Source organism: Martes martes (assembly GCF_963455335.1).
Source record: "Martes martes genome assembly, chromosome: 8".
Taxonomy (NCBI): Eukaryota; Metazoa; Chordata; class Mammalia; order Carnivora; family Mustelidae; genus Martes; species Martes martes.
Window position 1 is genome coordinate 107,362,173 of NC_137895.1, and position 23,037 is coordinate 107,385,209.

A 23,037-nucleotide genomic window follows, 5' to 3' on the forward strand; every position below is an offset into this window, starting at 1 on the left:
GTGGGCGCCAACTGTGTGGGAAACGACTGCTCCCCGTTCCTCTCCCGAGACCCAACCGGATAATGCGTCGGAGCCGGCAGTCGCTGGCAGAAAGGAAAGCCCTGACGTGCAGGGACCGAGAAGACCGAAGTGGGCTGATCAGGGGCGAGGGCAAAGCGGGAAGTGACTGAAGTTGGGTGACGGGACTCGCGGGTAAGAGCTGGGAGGAAACTTGCGAGCGGTCCGAGGGCCGAGGGCTAGGCGACCACGGCTGCACGCGCGGCGGGAAACCCGGGCGCGGGCGCGGAGGCGGGGCGGAGAGCGAGGGGAGGAGCGAGCACCTGCACGCACCGCGGGAGGAGGGCCCAGCGCGGCGCGGGTCCCCGGCCCAAGCCCTGCCCCTCCACGGCCCGGCCCCCGCGCGCCTGGAAGCCGGAAGCGGGCGAAGAAGAGCCAGCTCGGAGCTTCACCGAGGAAGGGGAAGCCCAGGGTCCGTGCCCCGCAGAGCCCCAACCGCGGGCCGCCAGCGCTCTGCAACAGCGCGGGACCATGGGGACTCCGCGCCGCGGGCCACCCCTCCTCCCGGGGCCCCCGCTGGGGCGGCTGCTAGTGCCCCTGCTCCTGAGCGGGCTGTCCCTGGCTCGCGCCTCCCCGCGACTTTTGGAATACCCGGCGCCAGTCTGCTCTCAGGAGGTGAGACCCCGACGCGCCCCGAGGATGCTGCGGGGGTGGGCGAGGTGCCCCGGGCCGGGAAATGCGCTGGGGTTCTCAGCGGGTCCGAGGGTCGGCCACGAAGAGCGGCCACGCTCCGGGGAACACTTGGAGCGGTGGGAGTTGCGGGGAGGACGGGAGAGCAGAGGGAGTTTTCGGGGTAAACGACCCGACCCGGCGTCCTGGGCAGGAGGCGGGAGGGCCGCCGCCGGGGCCCCACGGTTCGGGGAAGGAGAGGGAGGCTTAGGGCCCGGCCAGAGAGGCGGGCAGAGTGGGTTAGAAAGGGAGGTGGGGAGGGCCCTTCGGGGGAGCCAGGACTGGCCCGGAGCGGCCTCCTCGCTGTGCACCCTGCGAATCCCCGTGGTGCCGGGGCGGGCCACGGCCCGAGCCCCGGACACCCATCCGGACCGCGAGAGCTTCCCCTCAAAGGAGTCCGGCCAGCCCCTGGCATTCGGATTAGAAGGCCGCTGTTCGGAAGTCTGGGGCCGCCTCGGATCTCGGCCCTACTCCCCGGGAGAGACCCCGCGGTCCTAGAGCTCTGCGCGCGAATCCGGACGGCCGGTGCGGGCTAAGGGCCCGGAACGGTGAGACCGGGACACTTGTGCGGAGGGCAGCCGGCTAACTCCGGGCGACACCTCTCCAGAGGGGCAAAGCCCTGAGGATTGGGCAAAGGATTAAGACACTACCTTTCCAGCTCCCACCACCGCTAGAGTCCAGTTTGTATCTGTCAAGTAGTACCCGGGCTGTGCCCCCAGGAAGTGACACACCCACCTGTTGGGAAGTGGCCTTTTGTGGAGAACCATCTTCAGGGCAAAAAAACAAACAGCCAATCACCGCGCCCACCTCCCCAACTTCTCCCCCCAAAGCTGCCCTCTCTACTCCACTTGCTCTCTGGTTTCCTCAGCCCACCCCCACCCCCACTTTTTTTTTTTTTTTTAGATTTTATTTATTTATTTGACAGAGCGATCACAAGGAGGCAGAGAGGCAGACAGAGAGAGGGCGTGAAGCAGGCTCCCCACTGAGCAGAGAGCCCAATGTGGGGCTTGATTCCAGGACACTGAGATCATGACCTGAGCTGAAGGCAGAGGCTTAACCCACTGAACCACCCAGGCGCTCCCCCCCACCACCACCACTTCTGACCCAGTATCTGAGTCAGAGGATGTGAAACAACCAAGGAGATACTTCTCCTTATCTAATTTTGTGGAGGATTTGCCAAAAGAGGGTGGAGATGAATGACTAGCAGGATTTTTTTTTTTTTTTTTAATGTGAAAGATGTTGGGAAATGGTCTTGAGACTCCTACTTTTAGGCAAAACGGGACATGTGCTCAGCAGATCCTTCCCACAGAAGTTGGTATAGAACTATTCTACCTAGAGAATTCGGTGTTTATTTTTTAATGGCCATTTGCCAGCTGCCTGCAAAATACAAGGTCCTACTGTTGCTCTGAACTGAAACTGTCAAGAAACACCCCTGGGACCCTAATGTCCGGGAACTTAAATCATCCGGGAGGGGAAGAGGCTTGTAGATGCTAACTACGGTACAGGGCAGCCTGTAGCAAGTGCTCTTTGTGCAACCAGAGAGTGTGCAGAATTCCAAGGAGAGGAAAACTTATTTCCAGCTGGGATGTTCTTCATCGCAGATAAGGCACTTGGGCAGCCCTGCAGTGGGGGAAACTTAGAACCAGAGGTTGTGGAGCAGTCCAGGCAGCAGAAAGGGGTTGAGCCAAGGCCCTTGGATGGACAGGATAAAGTGGGTGGCTGCAGTGGAGGGTGTGTGTGGCAGGGAAGTGAAAGAAGAAGCTAGAAAGGCAGGTAGGGACTCCATGGTGCCCTGGTGTGAGAGCTAGACTGTTTGACTTTAATTGCTCAGTGGGAAGCACTTCTGAAAGTCAGGAGCAGGGGCAGGGCTGGAGAGAGATACTTATCAATCAGCCAGAGTTGTCTTAGATCTCCCACGTTTTTCCCCCTCCCCCACCTTGCCTTTACATTCCCACCTGGCTCACAGGCCCCTTATCTTCATGGACTAGTCCGTTTTGTTTTTTTTTTTTTGAAGATTTCATTTATTTATTTGAGAGAGTGAGAGAGAGAGGAGAAGGTCAGAGGGAGAAGCAGACTCTCCACAGAGCTGGGAGCCCAATTCGGGACTCCGGGATCACGACCTGAGCCGAAGCCAGTGGCACAACCAACTGAGCCACCCAGGCGCCCCTGGACTAGTCCCTTTAAAAAGAAAGAAACAAGCACCTTTCAGATTTCTCTGCCTCCTCAGAGCACCTGTATTTGCATCCTGGCTTCACCACCTAGAATCTCTGCAAGCTTGAGCAGCTCAAGTGGCTGGGTAACCTCCCTTCCACAAGAAAGGGCTGGATGAGCCATCACAAAGTTTGTACGAACCACTTTCCAGAATATAAATGCCTGTCCAAAGCCCAGTTGGATTGAGTGTTCAGTGACTGTCTCCCAAGACAGAGAGGAGCCTTCTGCACACCTGTTCTGTTCCTAGCCTGGTGCCGCACACACAGGATGTGGGGGCTTGATAAATATTTGTGGAATGAGAGTCAAAGGAATGAGTGAATGAATGAATGAAAAGTAGTGATTACCTGAGACCAGGCATAGCACTGTTTCTGGCTTCCTGGGTTTAACAGCTCAAAACCCAGATGAGTCTTGGGTTCCCCACAGAAATCGATATTGGAGTGACCATAAGTAATTGCAATTTCCTGAGCAGTCTCCGGGTTGGCCCTTCCCCTGGCCCGGGCTTTCCCTCAGGTCCCCCACGACAGCTAGCCCAGGGGAGCTCAAGGGAAGACAGTGACTTGGATTTGGTTGGTATGAGTGTTAACACACTGTTTTATAGACAGGATGTGTGTTGTCTTACAAATTCTTTTTTCTTTCCTGAGCACTTTGTGGTTTTGACTTGTGGCAGAATGTTTGATTTAAGCCTTCCCTTCCGGTTGCCATGCCGCTCTCCTGGTGTAAAAGGCTGTGTTCTGGGGACACTTGTACTTGGTGGAGGCATTCCGGCAGTCCTGGCTGCCAGCCCAGTTACCAGTTCCCAGGCCGTCATGCCCGACTTCGCACCCTGACCGCACCAGGCAGGTCTTCCTTCTAGAGACCGTAACAGCACATAGCCGCTGGCAGGACCCAGCAGGGCTGGGCAGGGGAGAGACCACACGGGGTCCAAAGACCTGGGCTCTGGGTTGGGCTTCCCTGCCTACCTGCTCTGAAGCTCTGGGTCGGTCACTCCGCTGTAAGGAGCCAGTGCTCTCACGGATAAAAGCTGCTCACCTCACAGGGTTCTGGGGAGAGCAGATACCGTGGAGGTGAGTGAAGGCACCAAACTACATGTGTTGTAGCTTTAGAAGGCTCCAGGCATACCATGGACCCGTAGCTCCGTGCCAGGCACTGTACTGGGGCTTCACCTGCGCAGCTTCCCTCCACACTCACAACAGCCCACCAGGCCACACCACTGCCCCCTCCTAGAGAGGCTGGGTGATTGACGGAAGGTCGCCCCGCTAGTCAGTGCTGGGCTGAGAAGCCAAGCGGCCTGTGACTTCAGAGCCCACTTTTCTTGACCAGGCACTTGGTCTTGTTCTTTGAATGTACAGAGTTTGACACAGTGAAAGAAATTCCTTCCTTTTAATCCTCACCACTGTGGAGAGAGACTATTGGCCTACCTGTTGCAAGTATCCCTTTTTTTTTTTCTTTTTTTTTTTTTCATTTAGATGGTAGAGCCATGATTCAGAGCATGGATTCTGGAGCAAAACTACATGGGTTTGAGGGTCAGCTCTGTGGGACCTTGGGCCACTTAACAGACCTCTCTGTGTCTTAGTTTTTTCATCAGTAAAAGTAGAATAATGGGGGTGGGGAGCGCCTGGGTGGCTCAGTCAGTTGAGCCTCAGACTCTTGATTTCGGCTCAGGCCTTGATCTCAGCATCCTGAGATCGAGCCCCGCTTAGGGCTCTGCACTTAGCACGGAGTCTTCTTGCCCCTCTCCCTCTGCTGCACCCCCTGTGTGCACCTGCATCCTCTCTCTCAAATAAATAAATAAAATCTTTTAAAAAGAATAAAATAAAACCCAAACCAACAGATCTCTCCCAGCCCTCGCTACTCCCTAAAACGTTCCCAGAGATGATCACCTTCCACTTATTTTAGGGTTTTTTTTTTTCCTTCCTGGCATTTGCCTCCACATTTCTAAATGTACTTATATTGTTATTCTTGACTTGTCAATGTTAGATGTTACCTATTGACTCACAGTAGCTAAAAATTTAAATTTCTTACATTTCTCCTTCCATGGCTTCTCCCAATGTCCCCATTGTAGTTATATCACAATTTTAGTGAAATCCATCATCTGTATTTGTAACAAGTAGGTAATCTTCACTGCTGAGGCCATAGATGTACTTTGATTACATTCCTTTTCTGGTGTAATTCCTTTTCCCTTTCCGAGATGATAAGTGCTTTAATTCTTCCGTAATCTTCCATGTAACTAGTCAGGTTTTTTTCTGTCAGATTTGTCAGATGTTGTTTTCCCCAAACATCAGATAATTCCATCGATTCCATTCCCTCTCCCCGCAGAGAACTCCCCCCCGGAACCCCGGCTTCTCCAGCTCTAGCCTCGACAGATCCCTGGCTAGGCCTGTGGTATAACTGTCATACTCGCTGTCCTGTCTTGGATCCTCTGTGTGTCTTCCCAGGGCCTCCCTCCCTCATTCTCCTGGAACATATCCTCCTACGGTTTCCTAAGAAAACGTATGAGGGTATGAGGGAAATATATACACATATATACCCTCACACTTTTTATTAATTTGGCTGGGCATTAAAATCACAGGTTAAAGATAATTTTTCCTCAGAAATTTGAAGGCCTTGTTCTGTTGCCTTCTAGCAAACAGCGCAGATGCTGAGGAGGCCAGGGCCTTGCTGACTCTCTGTGTGTGGTACCTACTTTTTCCCCCTCTGGGATTATTTAGATCTTTTTATGCCTGGTATTCCAGAAGTTTCATCATATTGAACTTTGGTCTGGGCCTTTTCTCCAGGCCATTCAGTTAAACTTTTTAATTTGGAAGTATGTATCCTTCAGTCTGGAGTGTTTCTTTGCTTTTTAATTTCTTCCCCTCTGTTTTCTGTATAATCTTCCTCTGGAAATCCAGTTAATCATACCTTGATTTCCTGAATTCATTCTCTAAATAGTCATTTATTTTCTCTCCTATTTCTGTTTGTGTTTATTCTACTTTCAGAGAAATTTCCTGAATGAAAGCCCAACCATTCTATGGGTTTTTTTATTTCCAAGGTTCATTTTTATTCCCTGCTTTCTCATTTTACCACAGTATCCTGTCCTTGTCAGTGTCCTCTCTTATCTCTTTGAAACTATCATAATTTTGTTTGTTTTAATTTTATTCTGTTCCCAGCATTATTTTTAAAAATTTGTATGTTTTGATCTATTTTTCATACAGGAATCCCTTCTTAAGTATCTCATACTCTTTGGCTGTCTGAGAAGATTTTTTTTTTTTAAGATTTTATTTGTTTATTTGACAGAGATCACAAGTAGGCAGAGCAGCAGACAGAGAGAGGGGGGAAGCAGGCTCCCCGCTGAGCAGAGAGCCCAATGCGGGGCTCAATCCCAGGACCCTGGGATCATGACCTGAGCCAAAGGCAGAGGCTTTAACCCACTGAGCCACCCAGGCGCCCATGAGAAGATTTTTTTATGAAGATTTTATTTATTTATTTGACAGAGAAAGAGTGAGAGCACAAGCAGGGGGAGTGGCAGGCACAAGGGAGAAGCAGGCTCCCCACTGAGCAAGGAGCCCCATGCGGGGCTTGATCATGGGATCATGACCCAAACCCAAGGTAGGTGGTTAACGAAATGAACCACCCAGTTGCCCCTGTCTGAGAGTATTTTAAGAACAAGGTCCTAATCATGATGAGCACTGAGTAATGTATGGAGTGTTGACTCATGATAGTGTATACCTGAAACTAATATATCACTGTATGTTCACTATACTGAAATTAAAATGAAAAACTTAATGAAAAAAATTTTTTTTAAAGAATGAGGTCCTAGGAGTGCCTGGGTGGCCCATTTGCTAAGTATCTGCCTTCAGCTCAGCTCTTGCTCAGCTCAGCTCTCCAGGACCCTGGGATCAAGCCCTGCATCAGGCTCCCTGTTCAGGGGGAAGCCTGCTTCTCCCTCTCCCACTCCCTCTGCTTGTGTTCCCTCTCTCGCTGTGTCTCTCTGTCAAATAAATAAATAAATAAAATTTAAAAAAAAAAAAAAAAGAAGAAGAATGAGGTCCTTAAAAGCTGATTAAATACTCTGTGTAGGTAGGGGTTATTGATCGCTGGACTTCAGGGAGTCGGGCTAATAGAGAACGCATCCTGTCCATCAGTGGACTCTCAAATGTTGGAATTGGGAGGTCTTTTCCAGGGCTTGGCTGCCAGTGTTCTGAGATCAGAGCAGGGAAAGAGGTAATGGTTCCCAACATTCCCTGTGCAGAACTTCACTGAACCAGACCCCCTTTGGTTTCTTTGTTTAAACTACCTCCCCAGACACATGATACCTTTAAAAGACCTGATGCTTTAAAAGGTTCTGTTGGCTTCTCTCTTGTCCTTTTTCCCTTCTGCACCACTCAGATCCAAGTTCCTCCACTTGACCTGAGCCATTTGCCTATGCCTCCTTCCACTTGGCCTTTAAAAATTTGTTCTCGGGACACCTGGGTGGTTCAGTCGGTTAACTGGCTGCCTTTGGCACAAGTCATGATTGCAGGGTGCTGGGATCGGGCTCCTTGCTCAGTGGGGAGCCTGCTTCTCCCTCTGCCCACCACGCCCACTGCCTATGCTCTCTCTCAAATAGATAAATAAAATCTAAAAAAAAATTTTTTTTTACATTTGTTCACATCTTTTGTCAACTGTGTTTTCTCCTTGTCCATGAAAATTCCTAAAATTATGTTCTCTTTCCTAGAACTTTCCTGTGATTTGGGGACAGGGAGAAGATAACATGTCTATGGTCAACATGCCAGGACCTCTAATGGAATGTGTTATTCTGTATTTCACTGATACGCATAATTTCCTCTTCTGTTTAAATTTCTGTCCCCTCATCTTCCCTCTCTCCATCTGTTCTGCTTCTATCCCTTTACTCCCAGTAACCCGTGTGTTAATGACCTGCTATATATCTGTCCACATATTTTTATATATTCATTCAATGATATTCATCATATATATCATATATGGGAAGGGTTTTCTCATCACTTATTTCCACAGAAAATTGGATCATTTGCTAAGAAGTCCTTCACTTATGTTTCTCAGTCATCAACACATCTTAAGCATCACTCCAGGTCAAAAGATAGCTACATAACTAATTCTCTTTAACCTTTACGTGATATTTCCTGGTCGACAGCAGTGTCTTGTCCTCTGTGCCCTAGTCCTAGGAGTTTCTGGTGGGAGGAAAAATGAGCATGTGTGTGGAAGTTAATCTCCTCGCCGCCTTGGAAACAGAGTGACCCTAGAGTGAGCAGAGGCAGCTGGTGGATTCTGTTGAATGTGTGAGGAGTGCCTCGCAGGGTTTCGATGGCCCTGGGTGAGGGAGAATTCAGCGCCAGGAGCTTTACAGGACCCCAAGGGCTCATGAGCTGGTATCCCAGAGGGTAGGGTCTGGATGAAATGGCATGCTTAGAATCAGTCCCGGAGCATGCGCAAGGTTTTTATCCCTGTATCCGCTCTGTGAGTGAACCCTGGTGGACATCTTCTCCCATCTTTACCCCGTCTCTCTGCTCCCTCTTGAGAGACAGGCAGTTGCTGACCCCAACACCCGGTTGACATGCATACACCAATCCCTCTCTTGTCCTGAAAATTGTATTCCTGATCTGCTTCAACATCTGTCTTTCCACTCCACCTGATTGATCCGTTTTGCGCGTGTGGGTAAGTCGAAATAGCCAAGCCTGAGTTCCTCCCTTGCTCCCTGCCAAACCTGAGTCTGTGGAGGTCACCCCTTATAATAAAAGCTTCCATTTACTGAGTGCTTACTAAATGCCAAGCTCTGAGGAAAGGCAGCCAATAATTAAAGAGCAGCCATTATGTGCCAGACACTGGACAAATATTGTGTCATTGAGCAGGCAGTGACATGGTTCCCTGAGCCCTGCAGGCAACAAAATTCTTCATCATGATTTTCTTAGGGCTTCTAGTAAGCAGCCTTTGTAACGGTTGGTGGCGCTGTATTATTTTATTTAACTGTATAATCAATACACAAATACATTTCCGCTGTTTGAAACTTTTTGTAATGCAGATATTAGAAGCGGAAAGTGAAGGGCTCCCTCCCACACTCACACAGCCATCACCACCAGCCCACTCCCTGCCCCAGTATCTTAATGTGTGTCTCATTTAATTCTCAACTAATGCTCTGGACGTGGTATTATGATCATTCTGATTTTACAGTTGAAGAAATCAAGGCCTGGCCACGTTTGGTGTCTGGCCTAAAGTCACTTAGCTGGTAAGTGGTGGTAAGGTGACTCAGCTCCAAGGATGTGTGTGCGTGTCTTCCGAAGTAGAGTCAGCTGGCCAGACTGAAGTCAGTGATTGCATTTCCTACTGGTTGCAATTAGGACTTCTAAATTTGGCTCTCCAGAGCTCCTCTGGGTTAGAGAGTTCACACATATTGCCGAAGTGGGAGGCAGCTCTGAGGTCACATTTGTGCTTCGGTTTTCTGATCTATAAAACAGGGCTGAGGGTAACGCTTAGTCCTAAGTTTATGTGAGGATTAGAAAAATACTCTGTCTCGGTCACCCAGATCAGGGCCTGGCACCTAAGAGGACTCGTAGGGAGGTGGTGAATTTTCTGCCTCTGACCCTGTCAGGGGAGCTGTGGTTTCGTTCTGTCCTATTGCAGCGTTGTCATTCTGATGGGAGGTGCGGGGCCCCAGGGTATTTAGAGGGCTTTCAGCGGGGTACCCCAAGAGAACCCTCTCAGTGTCTTTTAAAAGGGGGAGGTTCCCAGCTGTTAACAGTTACTCAGAAAATGCCCTTTCCATTCTGTCATCCACTGGACCCACTTGCCATCCTGTTTCTCCCTGGGTGGGCGGGATGGGAGAAGTGTGAGGAGATGATGATTCCCTGCCCCAGGAGTGGCCCCCAAAAGCAAGGGTGGTGCTGTGGACATCTTAGTCTTAAGAATGAGCCAAGGGAAGCATGGGGAGCCTGACTGATGAATGACCATTCCTTCCCAGCTGTAATTACCTCCTTCCTTTCTTCCACAGGGACTAAACTGCGCAGTCAAGAATAGTAAGTCATCTGTTTGGGTTTGTCCTGCTAATATTAAGTGCTAACCTTGTGCAGCTGTCTGACAGGAGCTCTGCCCCTCCCCCTAGGCTCAGGGTGAGGGTGACAGCCTTCGGTGGGAGGGATCCCTGAGAATCCAGGCTGTGTGCACCTGCGCCTCCTATCGAGAATAGCCATGATGCGAAAGTCAGGAAGTGAGACATGGGATTGTTACTTAGGTTTTGAAAACATTGTCTGGGGTGCCGCCCCGGTGTGTCTTCCATACGACTTGATTTGCCAGATCTTGTCACTAGAACGTGAGAGACACCCAAGAGGTTGATCTTCTTTTGTGTTTTAATTCAAGCAGGAGGCACATACTTCAAGCATCTGTGTTAATTAGGGACGAGCCCTGGCATAAAAATATGTATCACGTTTTATTACTACCCCATCCTTCCCATGCCCCATTTCACTGCCTTATCGCAAAACCAAGTTTCATGCTTTGTCTCCTGTCCTAAAATGTCCTTTAGACCTCACAGCTTTGCAGGGGCTCAGACAGGCTGGAGAAGAGAGGGGTGGGGTGGCAGAGCCGGCCGGTGTCCCAGGCCCTGTGTGTGCACGATTAAGCTCTCTGGAGCCACTCCTGGGGCATCTTGCTTGCATGCCTCCTTCTCTGGCAGCTTCTTCAGGTTCTCGCAGAGCGTGGCGTTCTCTGATTCCTGCATTTTCTGGCTCCAGGTACCTGCCTGGATGACAGCTGGATCCACCCTCGAAATCTGACCCCTTCGTCCCCCAAAGATGTCCAGGTCCACCTGGACTTTGCCCACAACCAGCATGGAGACCTCCTACCTGTGGCTCGCATCAGATGGACCCTGCAGACAGACGGTGAGCAGGTGTGGGGGGAGGGGGACGGTGCTGGGAGGGTCTACCCTCCTCCAGGTGAGCCTGCACATCAGACCAGCTGCCTCTCCCACCAGATTCAGAATGGGATCCTGGACCCGTGCTCAGACACGAGGGCCTGGATTTCATGCTGAAAGCCTCCATCATTTCATGCAGTCAATGAGTCCTTTTTTAGTGTTTGAGATATTAACCCATGATGCTGTCTTCTCAACCCACCATCCTTCCTTCAGCCTAAAATCCTTATCACCCCGGAAAAAAAAGTCAAGTGGTTCATTCTCTGACTGTGATACCAAATGGTAACACATTAGCCAGTGTGCTTTTTCCTTTAATTTAGGGGCAGGAATTTTTTCTTTTTTAAGTCCTCTCCACACCTAACGTGGGGCTCAAACTTATAATCCTGAGATCCTACAACCATCCCTAGAGGCTAGCATGTTTATAAAACAACACTCCCCCAACCAAAACCTCTTCAGGGATAGTGAGCTGTAGACAGAATCGGGAAGATTAGGATTAACAAGGGTCAGCCCCACATTTGTGACCGGGGTCCCGGGGAGGTCATCCTCCTTATAGCCCCTGGTGCCTACGCCAGCCTCTCCAAGGATGGGGACAGCCAGGTTGGGACACGCAGGCTACATCACCAACACCCTAGCCACATATCTGTACAGCCTTTACCTCTGGCCCAGCGTAAAGTTTCAAGTGTCCTTGCCTGGCTGGGAAGTAACGCCTGCAAGGCTATCAGCTCCCCGAGGCCCAGGAGTGAGCTGGAGGGAACAGGAAGTGGAGGGTTAGGTATAGTGAACAGATTTTCTTTAAGAGTGAGTTAGCATATCGGACAGGGAAGTGCCACGCCCAGCAGTTTATCTCTGTTGACCTGCCTATGTTTGTCTCTTCCCCAACCGGCAGCGAGCATCCTCTTCCTGGAGGGTGCCGAGCTATCTGTCCTGCAGCTGAACACCAATGAACGCTTGTGCGTCAAGTTTGAGTTTCTGTCCAGACTGCAGCATCATCGCCAGCGGGTAAGCAGCCGGCCCCGGAGTGGACTGTGTTCCTCTCATGATAGCGAGGGGCAGAACGTGTTTTTGGAAACGTCCCAGACACGCCCACCCCTGCTTTTGCTCCCAACGTTCCCTAGTTGTTCAGCATAAAGTTGAGGGGAAGGCCTTGCACAGCCCCACTCCTGTTCCCTTCCTGTGTAACCGAGGTTCACGGGGGGCCCCTGCCTCCAGCAAGGAGCAGCTCTGCCCAGATCCGGGAACTGCTGTGGCTGGGGGCACAAGCGAGGGAGTTCTGCAGAACTCTCCCTTTATTCTGCTGCTCGCTGCCTGATGGTAAAATAAAAGGTTGATTCACATTTGGTGGGTTTAAAGTATCAGTTCACAGAGTGTGGTCCCAGAATGGGCAGCATCAGCACGCCCTGTGAACCAGTTAGAAATGCAGAAGCTCGGGCCCCACCCCCGACTTCTAGAATCTGAAACACTGAGTCGGGGCCCAGCCGTTGGTGCTGAACCAGCCTTCCAAGTGATTCCGGGGCAAGCTCCTGTCCGAACACGGTCAGTTGAAATCTACTAAAGGGCCTGTTTGCGGATCTCCCGCAAACCCAAGCAGCCAAGACAGTTTCCTTCCCCTTTATTTAATGAGAACCCCCAAACTTGACTCCTGGCTGGTTGCTGAAGCCCAGGTGCCTAGATGGATTTAGAAGCAAAGGACCACACACCCCCGTCCACACCCAGACTAATTAGGATGTGAGTTTAAATCAGTATGTGTTATCTGCACCATCCAGAAAATATCCTCACACCTTCTCTTATCTCTGTAATGAAGGCACCTGCAAGCACAGGCTGAGTGGGGGTCTGTAGCCCTCCCTCTGCACTTTTGTGTTCCAGAACATTCTCAAGAAATCCAGGCTCTCCCATTTAAGGAGGAAGAGTCACTTCACAAATGGTTTTTAGCTGCTTCTTGTGTGCTAGCTCTCCCACTAGCCCCGAGTCCTCTGGCTCAGCTCCCTCACCCCATCGTTCTGGAGTCTGCGGGCTGACGAGTGAGGAGGACTGTGTTGGCTTTCCCCAGATTTTCTGGCGTATGACACTACTGTCTACTGATGAGCCCAAATCTGGGTTTTTTAAGTAGGCAGCAAAGACCAGGGGAAGCAAAGAGCAGAGACACGTCTGCCTCTGGTTTTGGATCTTGCTGTGGTGGTTGTTATTTTCCCATTTCACAGACCTTTCAGGGAGCAGATGGGGATGGAGTTCTCTGGGCACACACCGCTGGGGGAGAGGTGTGTGTGTGACCTGCCCAACCTTGCCTTCCTCCCTCTCTTCAGTGGCATTTTACCTTCAGCCACTTTGTGGTGGAACCTGGCCAGGAATATGAGGTGACCGTTCACAACCTGCCCAAACCCATCCCTGATGGGGACCCAAACCACCAGTCCAGGAACTTCCCCGTGCCTGGTAAGAGTGCCCTCCCAAGCCATTCCTTTCATCACTTGGCTCTTCCTCTTTGAGAAGAAACCAGCAGGTGGCTCAGATAGCAGCCTTCCCGCTCAGCTGGGCCATGGCTGCCATTGTCAGCACAAGGCACCTACAGAATGAGCAGACGCTGTGCTTGGGGAGCTCCTTGCCCAGGATGCACCAGGAAGACAAGCCACTCTCGGGAGAGCTTTGACCCCTGCTTCGAGCCTCGTCCCAGCTCTCATCACCTTGCTCTGCACTTTCATCTTTTTCATTCCCCACCTGCCCTGCCTGGTTCTTCACTTTTTACCCACATTTATCTATCACTGTCCCATGTGTGACACCATCTCCTCTTCCCCCTCAGACCTGTTGTGCCTAGGAAGACCGCTGGGCTTACCTTCTAAAACGTCATTTGATGTCTGTGCACCTTCTAGGTCCCTTTCCTGCCAGCATCTCAGCCACAACCTACATTGCTCATTATTCAAAGCCAAGTACACGTGGAGCCCCAGCCCCCCCGAGGACAGGGTCTGGGGCTTAGACCCATCCATGCACGCTCCTGAGCCCACCATTGCCTTGTGTGTAGTAGGCAGTCCAGGAAATGCTTGTTCAGAATGATGACAGCCTTCTTCATTCCTGGAGTGCTATATATATATATATATATATATATACACACACACACACACACACACACACACACACACACACACTCTGCTTACCCTGCTTTTATTTCTCTTCATGTTACCCATCACTCCCTGACACATTGTCATGATATTTTCATGGTGTTACATTATGCTGTTTTTTTCTTAGGTCTCTTCTACTGGAACATGCTCTCCAGAGGGCAGGGACTATCCCTCATTCAGCGCTGTATCTCTAGTGCCTAAACCAGTGCCTGGCACAGGTCTGGTGTTCATAAGTGCTTGTCAAAAGAGTGAACCTCCCAGGGCCCTCCCTTGTTCCTACGGTAGACTGACCTAGTCCCTATCACAGCAGTTCATACCTGTCACATGTCTTCTTAAACCAAAGTGAAAATGTTACAGTCAAGGCCATTGGGGAAGGGAAGTCAGGAAGAGGTCTTTGGAGCCCTAGTCCTCAAGGCAGTCCGTAAGCCAGTGACATCATTGAATCACCTGGGAGCTTGTCAGAAATGCAGATTTTCAGGGACCCTCCCCAGACCAACTGCATCAGACACTACCCAGGTGATGCACAGGAAAGTTCAAGAAACACTGTGTGAAGGAACAAAGTACTTCTGCCCCTGTCAAGAGTCAGAGGCAACTGCAACAAAAGCTTGGGGCGGGCAGAGTGGGTGGGGTAGGAACTGGAGTAGGCGGAGACTCTCAGAGCAAGCTGAGGAATACAGCTGAGTCTGGAAGGTTCTCTGAAAGAGGAGGGAATGACACAACCAGGTCAGCCCCCAGTTCTGTGAAGCCCCTGGCCCGTGGCAGCAGTTCACTCCTGGAGCTTGCTTTGACGGGGCCGTCTTTGAACAGACTCCCCAGAAGGAAAGAGGTGGTTATCCCTGGTGTTGGGAGTCTGGAAAAGCCAGCTTTCTAAGGCTGAAGCTTAGTGGTTCCCCTTCTCTCCGGGTTGGCAGGCTGCGAGGACCCCAGGATGAGGATGACCGCACCGTGTGTGAGCTCAGGTAACGGGGCCATGGGCCTTGCTGGGAGAGCTTCCCTGAGTGCACACGCACACACGCACACACTCCCCTCACTCCCAACGCGTGTCTGTGCCCTGGGCAGGCAGCCTGTGGGACCCCAACATCACGGCAGAGACCCTAGAGGCCCAGCAGCTGCGGCTGAGCTTCACCCTGTGGAACGAGTCTACCCCTTACCAGATCCTGCTGACCAGCTTTCCACACACGGAGAACCAGAGCTGCTTCCATCATGGCCTCATGGTGTCCAAGGTAAGGTGTCACTGTCCTGAGCGCGAACGCCCGCTCGCCAGGCATCAGGCCTCCCAGTACTGTGGTTGATCCCAGGTCTGCACCACTCAGCTCTTGTCTTTCCTTCTGACATATGGTTGGGGTAGAGTAAGGTCTGTGGTGGCTCTTTCCTTTGGCTCCATTGTGTAGCTGATCTCTGCCCTGCTCGCCTCCCCCATCCTCTCAGTTCCTCCTTCAACACAGGCCCCCTGGTTCTCCTTGCCTTTTATTCCACCTGTTCCGAAAAGGACCTGAAGAGTTTTAAAACGTGGGTATCAAAACAAAGGGGAAATAAAGATGAGGAAACAAGATGAAGTGAGGGTGGGGTTTCTATGGAAAATGTGTGTCAGGCAGTTGGCTGTGAGCACAGGTTTGTCCTCACTATCTCCAGCAGCCGAAGCAAAGAGAGAAACACTGGTCACTAGATGTGTTCCTGCATCAACGAGCCAGTTGCCGTAGGGAAATGGAGTTTTTCCTGAAACAGAAACCTGGAAAGCCGTTCTCCACACGGCATTCCTCCAGAACCCACTGGACAGCGATGGCTGAGTTCTCAGCAACTGCCTTAGCGCTGCGGCAAGCCCGTGCCGGTCCAGCCTGATGCCCCCTCTCCTCTCCCTGCAGCCCACACTTGAGGAGTTCCACCAGCGGGCCAACGTCACGCTCACCCTGTCAGACCGGACTTGGTGCTGCCGCCACCGAGTGCAGGTGGGTGCGTGTGGTGCGGACAGGTGTGGGAGCATGTGCACAGGAGGGTACTCCACCTAGAGGGGCCGAGAAGGGAAGGAGGACAGCTCAAGGACTCCTGCTCTCTCCAGGGACCTGGCTCGCCGACTCCCTGGGGCTCCCTGCCTGGAGAGGCATCATGTCTGCCTTCCCTAGCCCCATACTCCCGGCCTCCCCGGGCCGGGCTTCTTGGCACCCAGTAGCCGATGGGCGATCTGCCTCGCAGGCCTGTGGGGGTCCTGGAGTGGCCGGCCAGGCTCTGCTCCCCGCAGCAGCCTCTGTTGGCAAGGAAGCCTTCGCGGAGGGCCTGAGCCCCCCACCCAGCATCTCAGCGGCCCGCTCTTCCCCGTTCTTTCTGCTCTCCCAGATCCAGCCTTTCTTCAGTAGCTGTCTCAACGACTGTCTCAGACACTCCGTAACCCTTCCCTGCCCAGAAATTCCAGATGCTCCAGGTAGGAGGTGTATGGCTGCTCTGGGGCGTTTTGGGGGATTGAGAGTGAAGGGAGGTTAGCACCTTGAGCTGAGCCCTGACCTGGTGCTGAGGGTGGGGGTGGACTTTAATTTTACTTGGAGTTATTCAAGCCTGCAACACAGAGCTGTAGAGACACTCCTAGGTTGGCCTCCTGACTGCCCTTCATTAGCTGTGTAGCCGCGGGCCAGATACCTAACCTTTCTGGTCCTCAACTTCTGTGACTGAAGAACTGGGGATCGTTCGTGTCCGAGAGTTCCGGTACGGACCACGAAGTGCTTTACCACATCCGCTTTTAATCCCCACGGATTGTGACTCCTCGGGCCATGAAGTAGAGCGTGCTTCCCGTAGTACGTAGATGAGGAAACAGAGGCACAGAGATGTTCAGTAACTTGTCCAAGAGCACTCAGCAGGGAAGTGGCAGAGCTGCCCATCCCCTCTCCTGGCACCGTGGCCCATCCCCCACTCAGAAGCCATGGCAGCCTAGCCCCGAATGGGGGGCAGAGAGCCACAGCCATTCCATCGGCCAGAATGAGGATCTGGCCCCCAGGTGGGAGTTGGGACACCTCTTCGCAGGCCAGCAGCTCACATGTGTCCTGTAGACATTGTCATTAAGCGGAACGGGTCTCTGGAACGCTCAGGGTAGGGCCGAGGTCACCAGCAGGCCCCTGGTGGACATCAGCGGTGGATTTTGTGATTACTGCTAATGATGAATACTGTTTTCCCTGTGTTCTCATTGCAGTCTCGATTGCAGGTAAGGCCAACTGTCCTTCCCATCCACTGCAGGAGTCCCCTGGGGCCCTTCCTCAGGGGCCACATGGCAAGTCCCTCACTGAGCCTCATCTGGAGCCATGCAGAGAAGGCTGAACCAGGAGGCCAGCCCCGGGGTGGAGGTCGTCAGCATGTCATGGCACAGGCCGGAGAGGACTGCCCAGGGGCTGGGCAGCAGGGCTGGGAGAGCTCAGGGCTGGCAGGGTGGGCCTCCTCTGCCATGTCACTCATGCCGTTCCGCTTCCCACAGACTACATACCCCTGTGGGTGTACGGGTTCATCACAGGCATCTCCATCCTGCTGGTGGGTTCTGTCATCCTGCTGATCGTCTGCATGACCTGGAGGCTGCCCGGTAAGGATCATCACGGGGTTTGCCCCTCTGTCTCCCCAGGCCCTCCTCCTCCCACTCCAGTCTCTGAGAGGCCATACTGGGGGGGCACCCTGCAGTCCCAGCCCTTCCATCTTAACTGAAGTACCGACATCGTGTCTCTTGGGCCACAGCAAGCTTACCTGTCAGGAGCTCAGCCTGCAGAAGGCTGACATGAGCTCGGATCCCAGCCCCACCACTTACGCCCCAGGCCGATTACAAAAGTCCCTGAGCCTCGGGTTCCTCTTCTATAAAATAGAAATTAGAAAGATACCCACATCATAAAACGAATGGAAGGATTACATGAAATAACGTGTATGACTTCTTGGACTAGAGCCTGGCACAATTTGCTCGACAGATGTTAGCCATAATTTTGTTTATTGTTACCAAAATTAATATTTTTAAAATGAACTGGATTGGAGGAGTAAGGGTAGGGTTTCCCTGCCTCAGACGTGATCAGCCAGGCAGGTGGGAGAACCTGAATGAGCCCAACCTGCAGCCCCCAGAAACGTACATCTGTCGGGGAGAACAGCAAGGGACAGCATGATGTGACAGAAAAGGCTCTGGATGGGCCCAGAACACACGGATGTGGCCCCCAGCTTTGCCTCCCTGCAGCCTGCTGAACAAACCCTAGATCTGGTTTTGCCTTCTGGAAAATGGGATAATAACCCCTCCTTCTCAAGGTTGGGGTGTGGATTGAATGGCCCAGCATGGAAGGTCCTGGCCAGTGGGTGCTGGGAGATAGCAGCTCCCTCTCCCTGCAGCCCTGTCTGGCCAAGTTCTGAGCAGAAAGCACATGGGGCCTTCTGATGAGGGGTTGGGCCTTCCCCTGCCCCTCCGTGGCCCCGCACCCCTCCTTCACTGGCCTGAGAGCCATTCCCACACTTACAAGGCTCATCAAGGTTAAGTATCAGTCATTATTAATTGTTGTGTGATGGGCTCTGGAAGACCCACCTCGAGGGCCCTTCTCCACAGGACCGTTAGTTAGCAGGGTCAAATAAGTTAACATCTCCGTGAGTGCTTTAAAGATTGATTGATTGATTGATTTGGGGGGTGGCGGGAGAAAGAGAAGGCATCTCAAGCAGACTCTCCGCTGACCGCCAAGCCCCCACAGGGCCCCATCTCATGAGCTGAGCCGAAACCAAGAGTTGGATGCTTACCTGACTGAGCCAGCCCCTCCCCACCCCCCAACCCCCACCCACACCCCTGCCTCCTGCTGTGAGTGCTTCCTAAACTGTAAAGCCCCCCATAGATGCCAGGGAGGCTTTTTCTTCATTTCCGTAGTTTCACTCTGGCCTCCTATTGAAGAGTCCCCTACACCACGGGGTGAAGGAAAGGACACTTGTTTGACTGCCTTTGGTAGTTCTGGGAAGAGGCCCAAGAGGTGGGAATTGAAATTCAGGTTCGAAAAGTCTTCCTTGGCCACCCATGGGTTCTGGGCGTCCTGCCACGTCACTGAGGAGCTGACTCCCGCACCACGGTTTCCTTCTTTGCATCTCTGGGGGAACCATTGCTTCAGAATGTTGTTTCCTTTCCTCACCTCAGAAATGTTGTAAACGGGCCTGGTGGGGGCTGCTTCTGAAGATGTGTCGTAAGCCTCTTACAAGGACACTTCTGAGGAAGAGGCTTTCCCTGCACTGGGAGGTTTCCTCAGGGCTGGCCAGACCATGAGGAGGAGAGGAACCGTTGCTAGAACGAGGGACGATGGGGGGGGATCCCCTAGTCACCATGCTGGGGGTCCTGGCTAGGTCAGTGCTATAGAATATTCCTGACCCCAGCTGACTGTGTACAATGTGCCAGACATTTCACAGATACAATCTCTTTTAATCCCCACCACACAGACGCCTTTTACAGAGGAAGAAACTGAGTTCCAGAGCCCTCAGTAACTTTCCCAGATCTCCCAGCTGTTGATGGCAGACCTGGGAGTCACACCTGAGCAGCTCCTCACAGCACGGGGTCCTGCAAAGCCCTAGCCCCAAAGCACCTAGCAACTGTTGTTTTTGAACACCCTTGCTAGCCGTCTGCCCTGGGTCAGGGGTGGGCCAGCATGCCATCAGATGTCCCCAGGAACTGGTCCCTGTTGCTCCTCCAAAAGAGCTGCTCGAGTGTATTTTTTTTTTCTTTCAGGGTCTCATCGTGAAAAATATGGTAATGACAGCAAATGCACAGGTCAGTGTTTCCTGGTACGGGACAGGCTGGGTTTGGTGAGTGTTGCTGTCAAAGGCATGCTCGAGGGTTCTCTTGAGACACAGGGGTGGGTTGCCTTCTGCAGTTTAACTCCTGATTTCCTTCAGGAGACCTCAGCTTGGAGGACCCGCCTTCTAGGACCCCCACACAGAGGGGACCACAAATGGCCAGGCTGGGATACCATTTTTGAAATCACTTGGGCAAGGGAAGGAAGAGTAGGGTACCGTCTTTGATGAAGAGAGGTCCTGCCTATAACAGATTATAGAATATATAGAATACTATAACAGTATTCCATAGGCAGGCCTTTGTGCTTTTCTTCTTTTTAATTACAATACTTAAAGTGTAGGCTCAAGGCCAGATAGGAATCTTGAGAAAGAAATTCACTCTCCCAAAAAGTACCGCACTGATTCTTTCCAGGCAGCCAGAACGGGCCTTACTGCAAGGCGTCGGCTGCATCGCTGAGAATGGGGAGCCGGTGTCTGCTGGCCCAGCTGCCCCCAGGCTGACCAGTGGGGACTGCTGCCCTGGGCCTGCGGTTTGAGGATCGGCGCAGGTGCACACCCAAACCCAGGGGCCTGGCTTTCCTTGTTTCCCTCAGATGTCCTGCCAGAGACCAGCCTGACCCCACCACCCTTGAAGCCCAGGAAGGTCTGGATTGTCTACTCTGCCGATCACCCCCTCTACGTGGATGTGGTCCTGAAGTTCGCCCAGTTCCTGCTCACTGTCTGTGGCACAGAAGTGGCCCTCGACCTGCTGGAGGAGCAGGTCATCTCAGAGGTGGGGGTCATGACCTGGGTGGGCCGCCAGAAGCAAGAGATGGTGGAGACCAACTCCAAGATCATTATCCTGTGCTCCCGAGGCACCCGGGCCAAGTGGCAGGCCATCCTTGGCTGGGAGGAGCCGGCCGTGCAGCTCCGGTGTGACCGCTGGAAGCCGGCAGGGGACCTCTTCACCGCGGCCATGAACATGATCCTACCAGACTTCAAGAAGCCAGCCTGCTTCGGCACCTACATTGTCTGCTACTTCCGTGACATCAGCAGCGAGAGTGACATCCCCGACCTCTTCAACATCACTTCCAGGTACCCGCTCATGGACAGATTCGAGGAAGTGTACTTCCGGATCCAGGACCTGGAGATGTTTGAACCCGGCCGGATGCACCGCGTCGGGGAGCTCACAGGTGAGAACTACCTGCAGAACCCGAGCGGCTGGCAGCTCAAGGAGGCAGTGGAGCGGTTCCGGCAGTGGCAGGTCCAGTGCCCAGACTGGTTTGAGCGTGAGAACCTTTGCTCAGTGGATGACCAGGACCTCCCATCGCTGGACGAAGAGGTGTTCGAGGAGTCCCTGCTGCCGCCAGGAAGAGGGATCATTAAGCAGAAACCCCTGATGCAGGAACCCGCCTCCGAGGGTGCCCTGGTGGGAGAGCTGCTCATCAGTGAGGAAGGAAGAGGGCTGTCAAGGCTGGACCCTCAACTCCTGCCCCAAGGAGAATTGGCAGCCCAGGCTCTCCAGACCGCGGTGCTCCCAGTGGAGGAGGTCCCTCCGGCTCAGGCCGTGGAACCCATTCCTCTGGCCACCGAGAGCAACACAGCGGGCCGGTTGGCTGTGGGGGAGGCAGACGAGGCCTGCCCACTGTTGGAGGGCTACGGCCCGCAGCGGAACAGCGTCCTCTGCCTCCCCATGGACTCAGAGGCCCCGCGTCTCTGCAGCACTCCGATGGCATCACCCAGCTGCCTCCCGGAAGACGTCAGGGAGCAGCTCGAAGGCTTGATGTTCTCCCTCTTCCAGCAGAGTCTGAACTGCCAGGCCCTGGAGGGCTGGGACAGAGCCCCGATGGCTCTCAGAGACCTCTGCACGCCCTCCGAGGAGGAGCAACGGCAGTCAGTGCAGTCTGACCAGGGTTACATCTCCAGGAGCTCCCCACAGCCCCCTGAAGGACTCACGGAGATGGAGGAAGAGGAGGAAGAGCGGGACCTGGGGACATCGTCCAAGCAGCTCTCTCCCGAGGACCTAGAGAACCTGAGAAGCCTCCAGAGAAGGCTCTTCTTCCAAGAGCTTCAGAAGAGCTCCGGCTGGGACAGTGTGGAGCCGGAGGAGCCCTAGGGCCTCCCCACGCGCCCGGTGTTGAGAGAAGGGAGTGTGTGTGTCCACAAGGGTTCGTGCGAGTGTCTGTATATATGTATAGATTCCTGTATGAAGTGTTTGCCTTTAGATGTGGACCTCTCGAGCCCTAGGTCTGCCCCTGAATTTTCTTTCTCTGACCCTCTGGTCGTGTTCTGTCCCGCCAAGAATCCACAGCCCGTCTCTGCCCTGAGCCAGCGACACAGTGTCCTTGAGCCACTGTCATGCCGTTTTCAGTCATGCAACATTTATTTTGCACCTCTTGTTGCCAAGCGTGTGAGATGTAAAGGTAAATCTTACAGGGTAGTGGCCCTGGTCACCAAGGGGCTTACCGTTGGATGAGAGTGACAGATTAGCAAACAGGATGGTCCTGTGTGTTGGAAAGGCTTGGTAGAAGTCTGCCTAGGGCTGTGAAAGCACACAGAAGGAGCAGCTGGGCCCAGAGACTATGGCTGGAGAGGGCAGCGTTCCCCGGGGCAGGGACGGTGCAGGGGGTGGGGCTGGAGCCAGGGGGCTAGAGTGGGAGGATGGGGCAGCCGGAGCCCGGGCTGGAGAGGGGCTTGTGGGCCAGGCTAGGAGGGTTGGGACATCAGCCTGGTGGCCTGGCATTCCTTTGATAGGGTGAGCTGCTGCCCTGCAGAGGAAGGACCTGAGGACCAAACATACCCGAAAGCCCTTGGGCAGCAGCACCCCCCGAGCTCGGGAGGTCCCAGAGCTGGGCTCCCAAGCCTGGGTGTGAGATATGGAGGGTTCCGGCAGAGTGGGTTCAGGGGAGCAGGCCTCTCTGAGGGGGAGGGAAATGGGCCTCTCTGTACTTAGAAGTCTGAGGCTCAAAGGCAGTATTCGAGGAGAGATGCTGAAGTTCAGTGGGTAAAGAAGCTGTTCTTCAGGTGCCTTCTTGGGAGGAGCTGAGGGCTTCTGTCCGTCTGCGGTCCCGGCCTAGGAGGCCATGTGCCCCTGCACTCGGGTGAGCTCCTCGCCTGTACCCTCGCCCTCAGCTGGAGCTCCGAGCTTCAGGGACAGAGTGATGGGAAACCATCCCAGGTTGTGTGTGTGTGTGTGACACAGACATGTGCACACAAGGGAGATGACCAATAAAAGAAGGAATAAATGTGTCTACTCTGGTGAGAACCCCGCGTCGTTCTGTGGAGTCACGTGTTACCATAGGCCAAGTTCCCAGCTGTCCGGTCCTTCCAGTTGTGCGATTTTCCGGCGTAACCTCGGGG

The 23,037-nt window shown here is 53.1% G+C and overlaps 1 protein-coding gene across 2 annotated transcripts; it reads left to right on the forward strand.

The window, feature by feature from the left end:
- Nucleotides 1-421: 421 nt before the first annotated feature.
- On the forward strand, nucleotides 422-22,940 carry IL17RA (interleukin 17 receptor A). Of its 2 annotated transcripts, XM_080810369.1 has the most exons (13): nucleotides 422-672; nucleotides 9,917-9,941; nucleotides 10,653-10,799; nucleotides 11,715-11,827; nucleotides 13,129-13,255; nucleotides 14,847-14,894; nucleotides 14,995-15,158; nucleotides 15,798-15,881; nucleotides 16,267-16,351; nucleotides 17,111-17,122; nucleotides 17,390-17,491; nucleotides 19,634-19,675; nucleotides 20,292-22,940. In XM_080810369.1, the coding sequence occupies exons 1-13, from the start codon at nucleotides 529-531 to the stop codon at nucleotides 21,791-21,793; spliced, it is 2,595 nt and encodes an 864-aa protein (XP_080666495.1). In that variant the 5' UTR covers nucleotides 422-528; the 3' UTR covers nucleotides 21,794-22,940. The 2 variants fall into 2 exon arrangements, with proteins under 2 accessions (XP_080666495.1, XP_080666496.1); XM_080810370.1 differs by lacking the exon at nucleotides 17,111-17,122.
- Nucleotides 22,941-23,037: the final 97 nt, after the last annotated feature.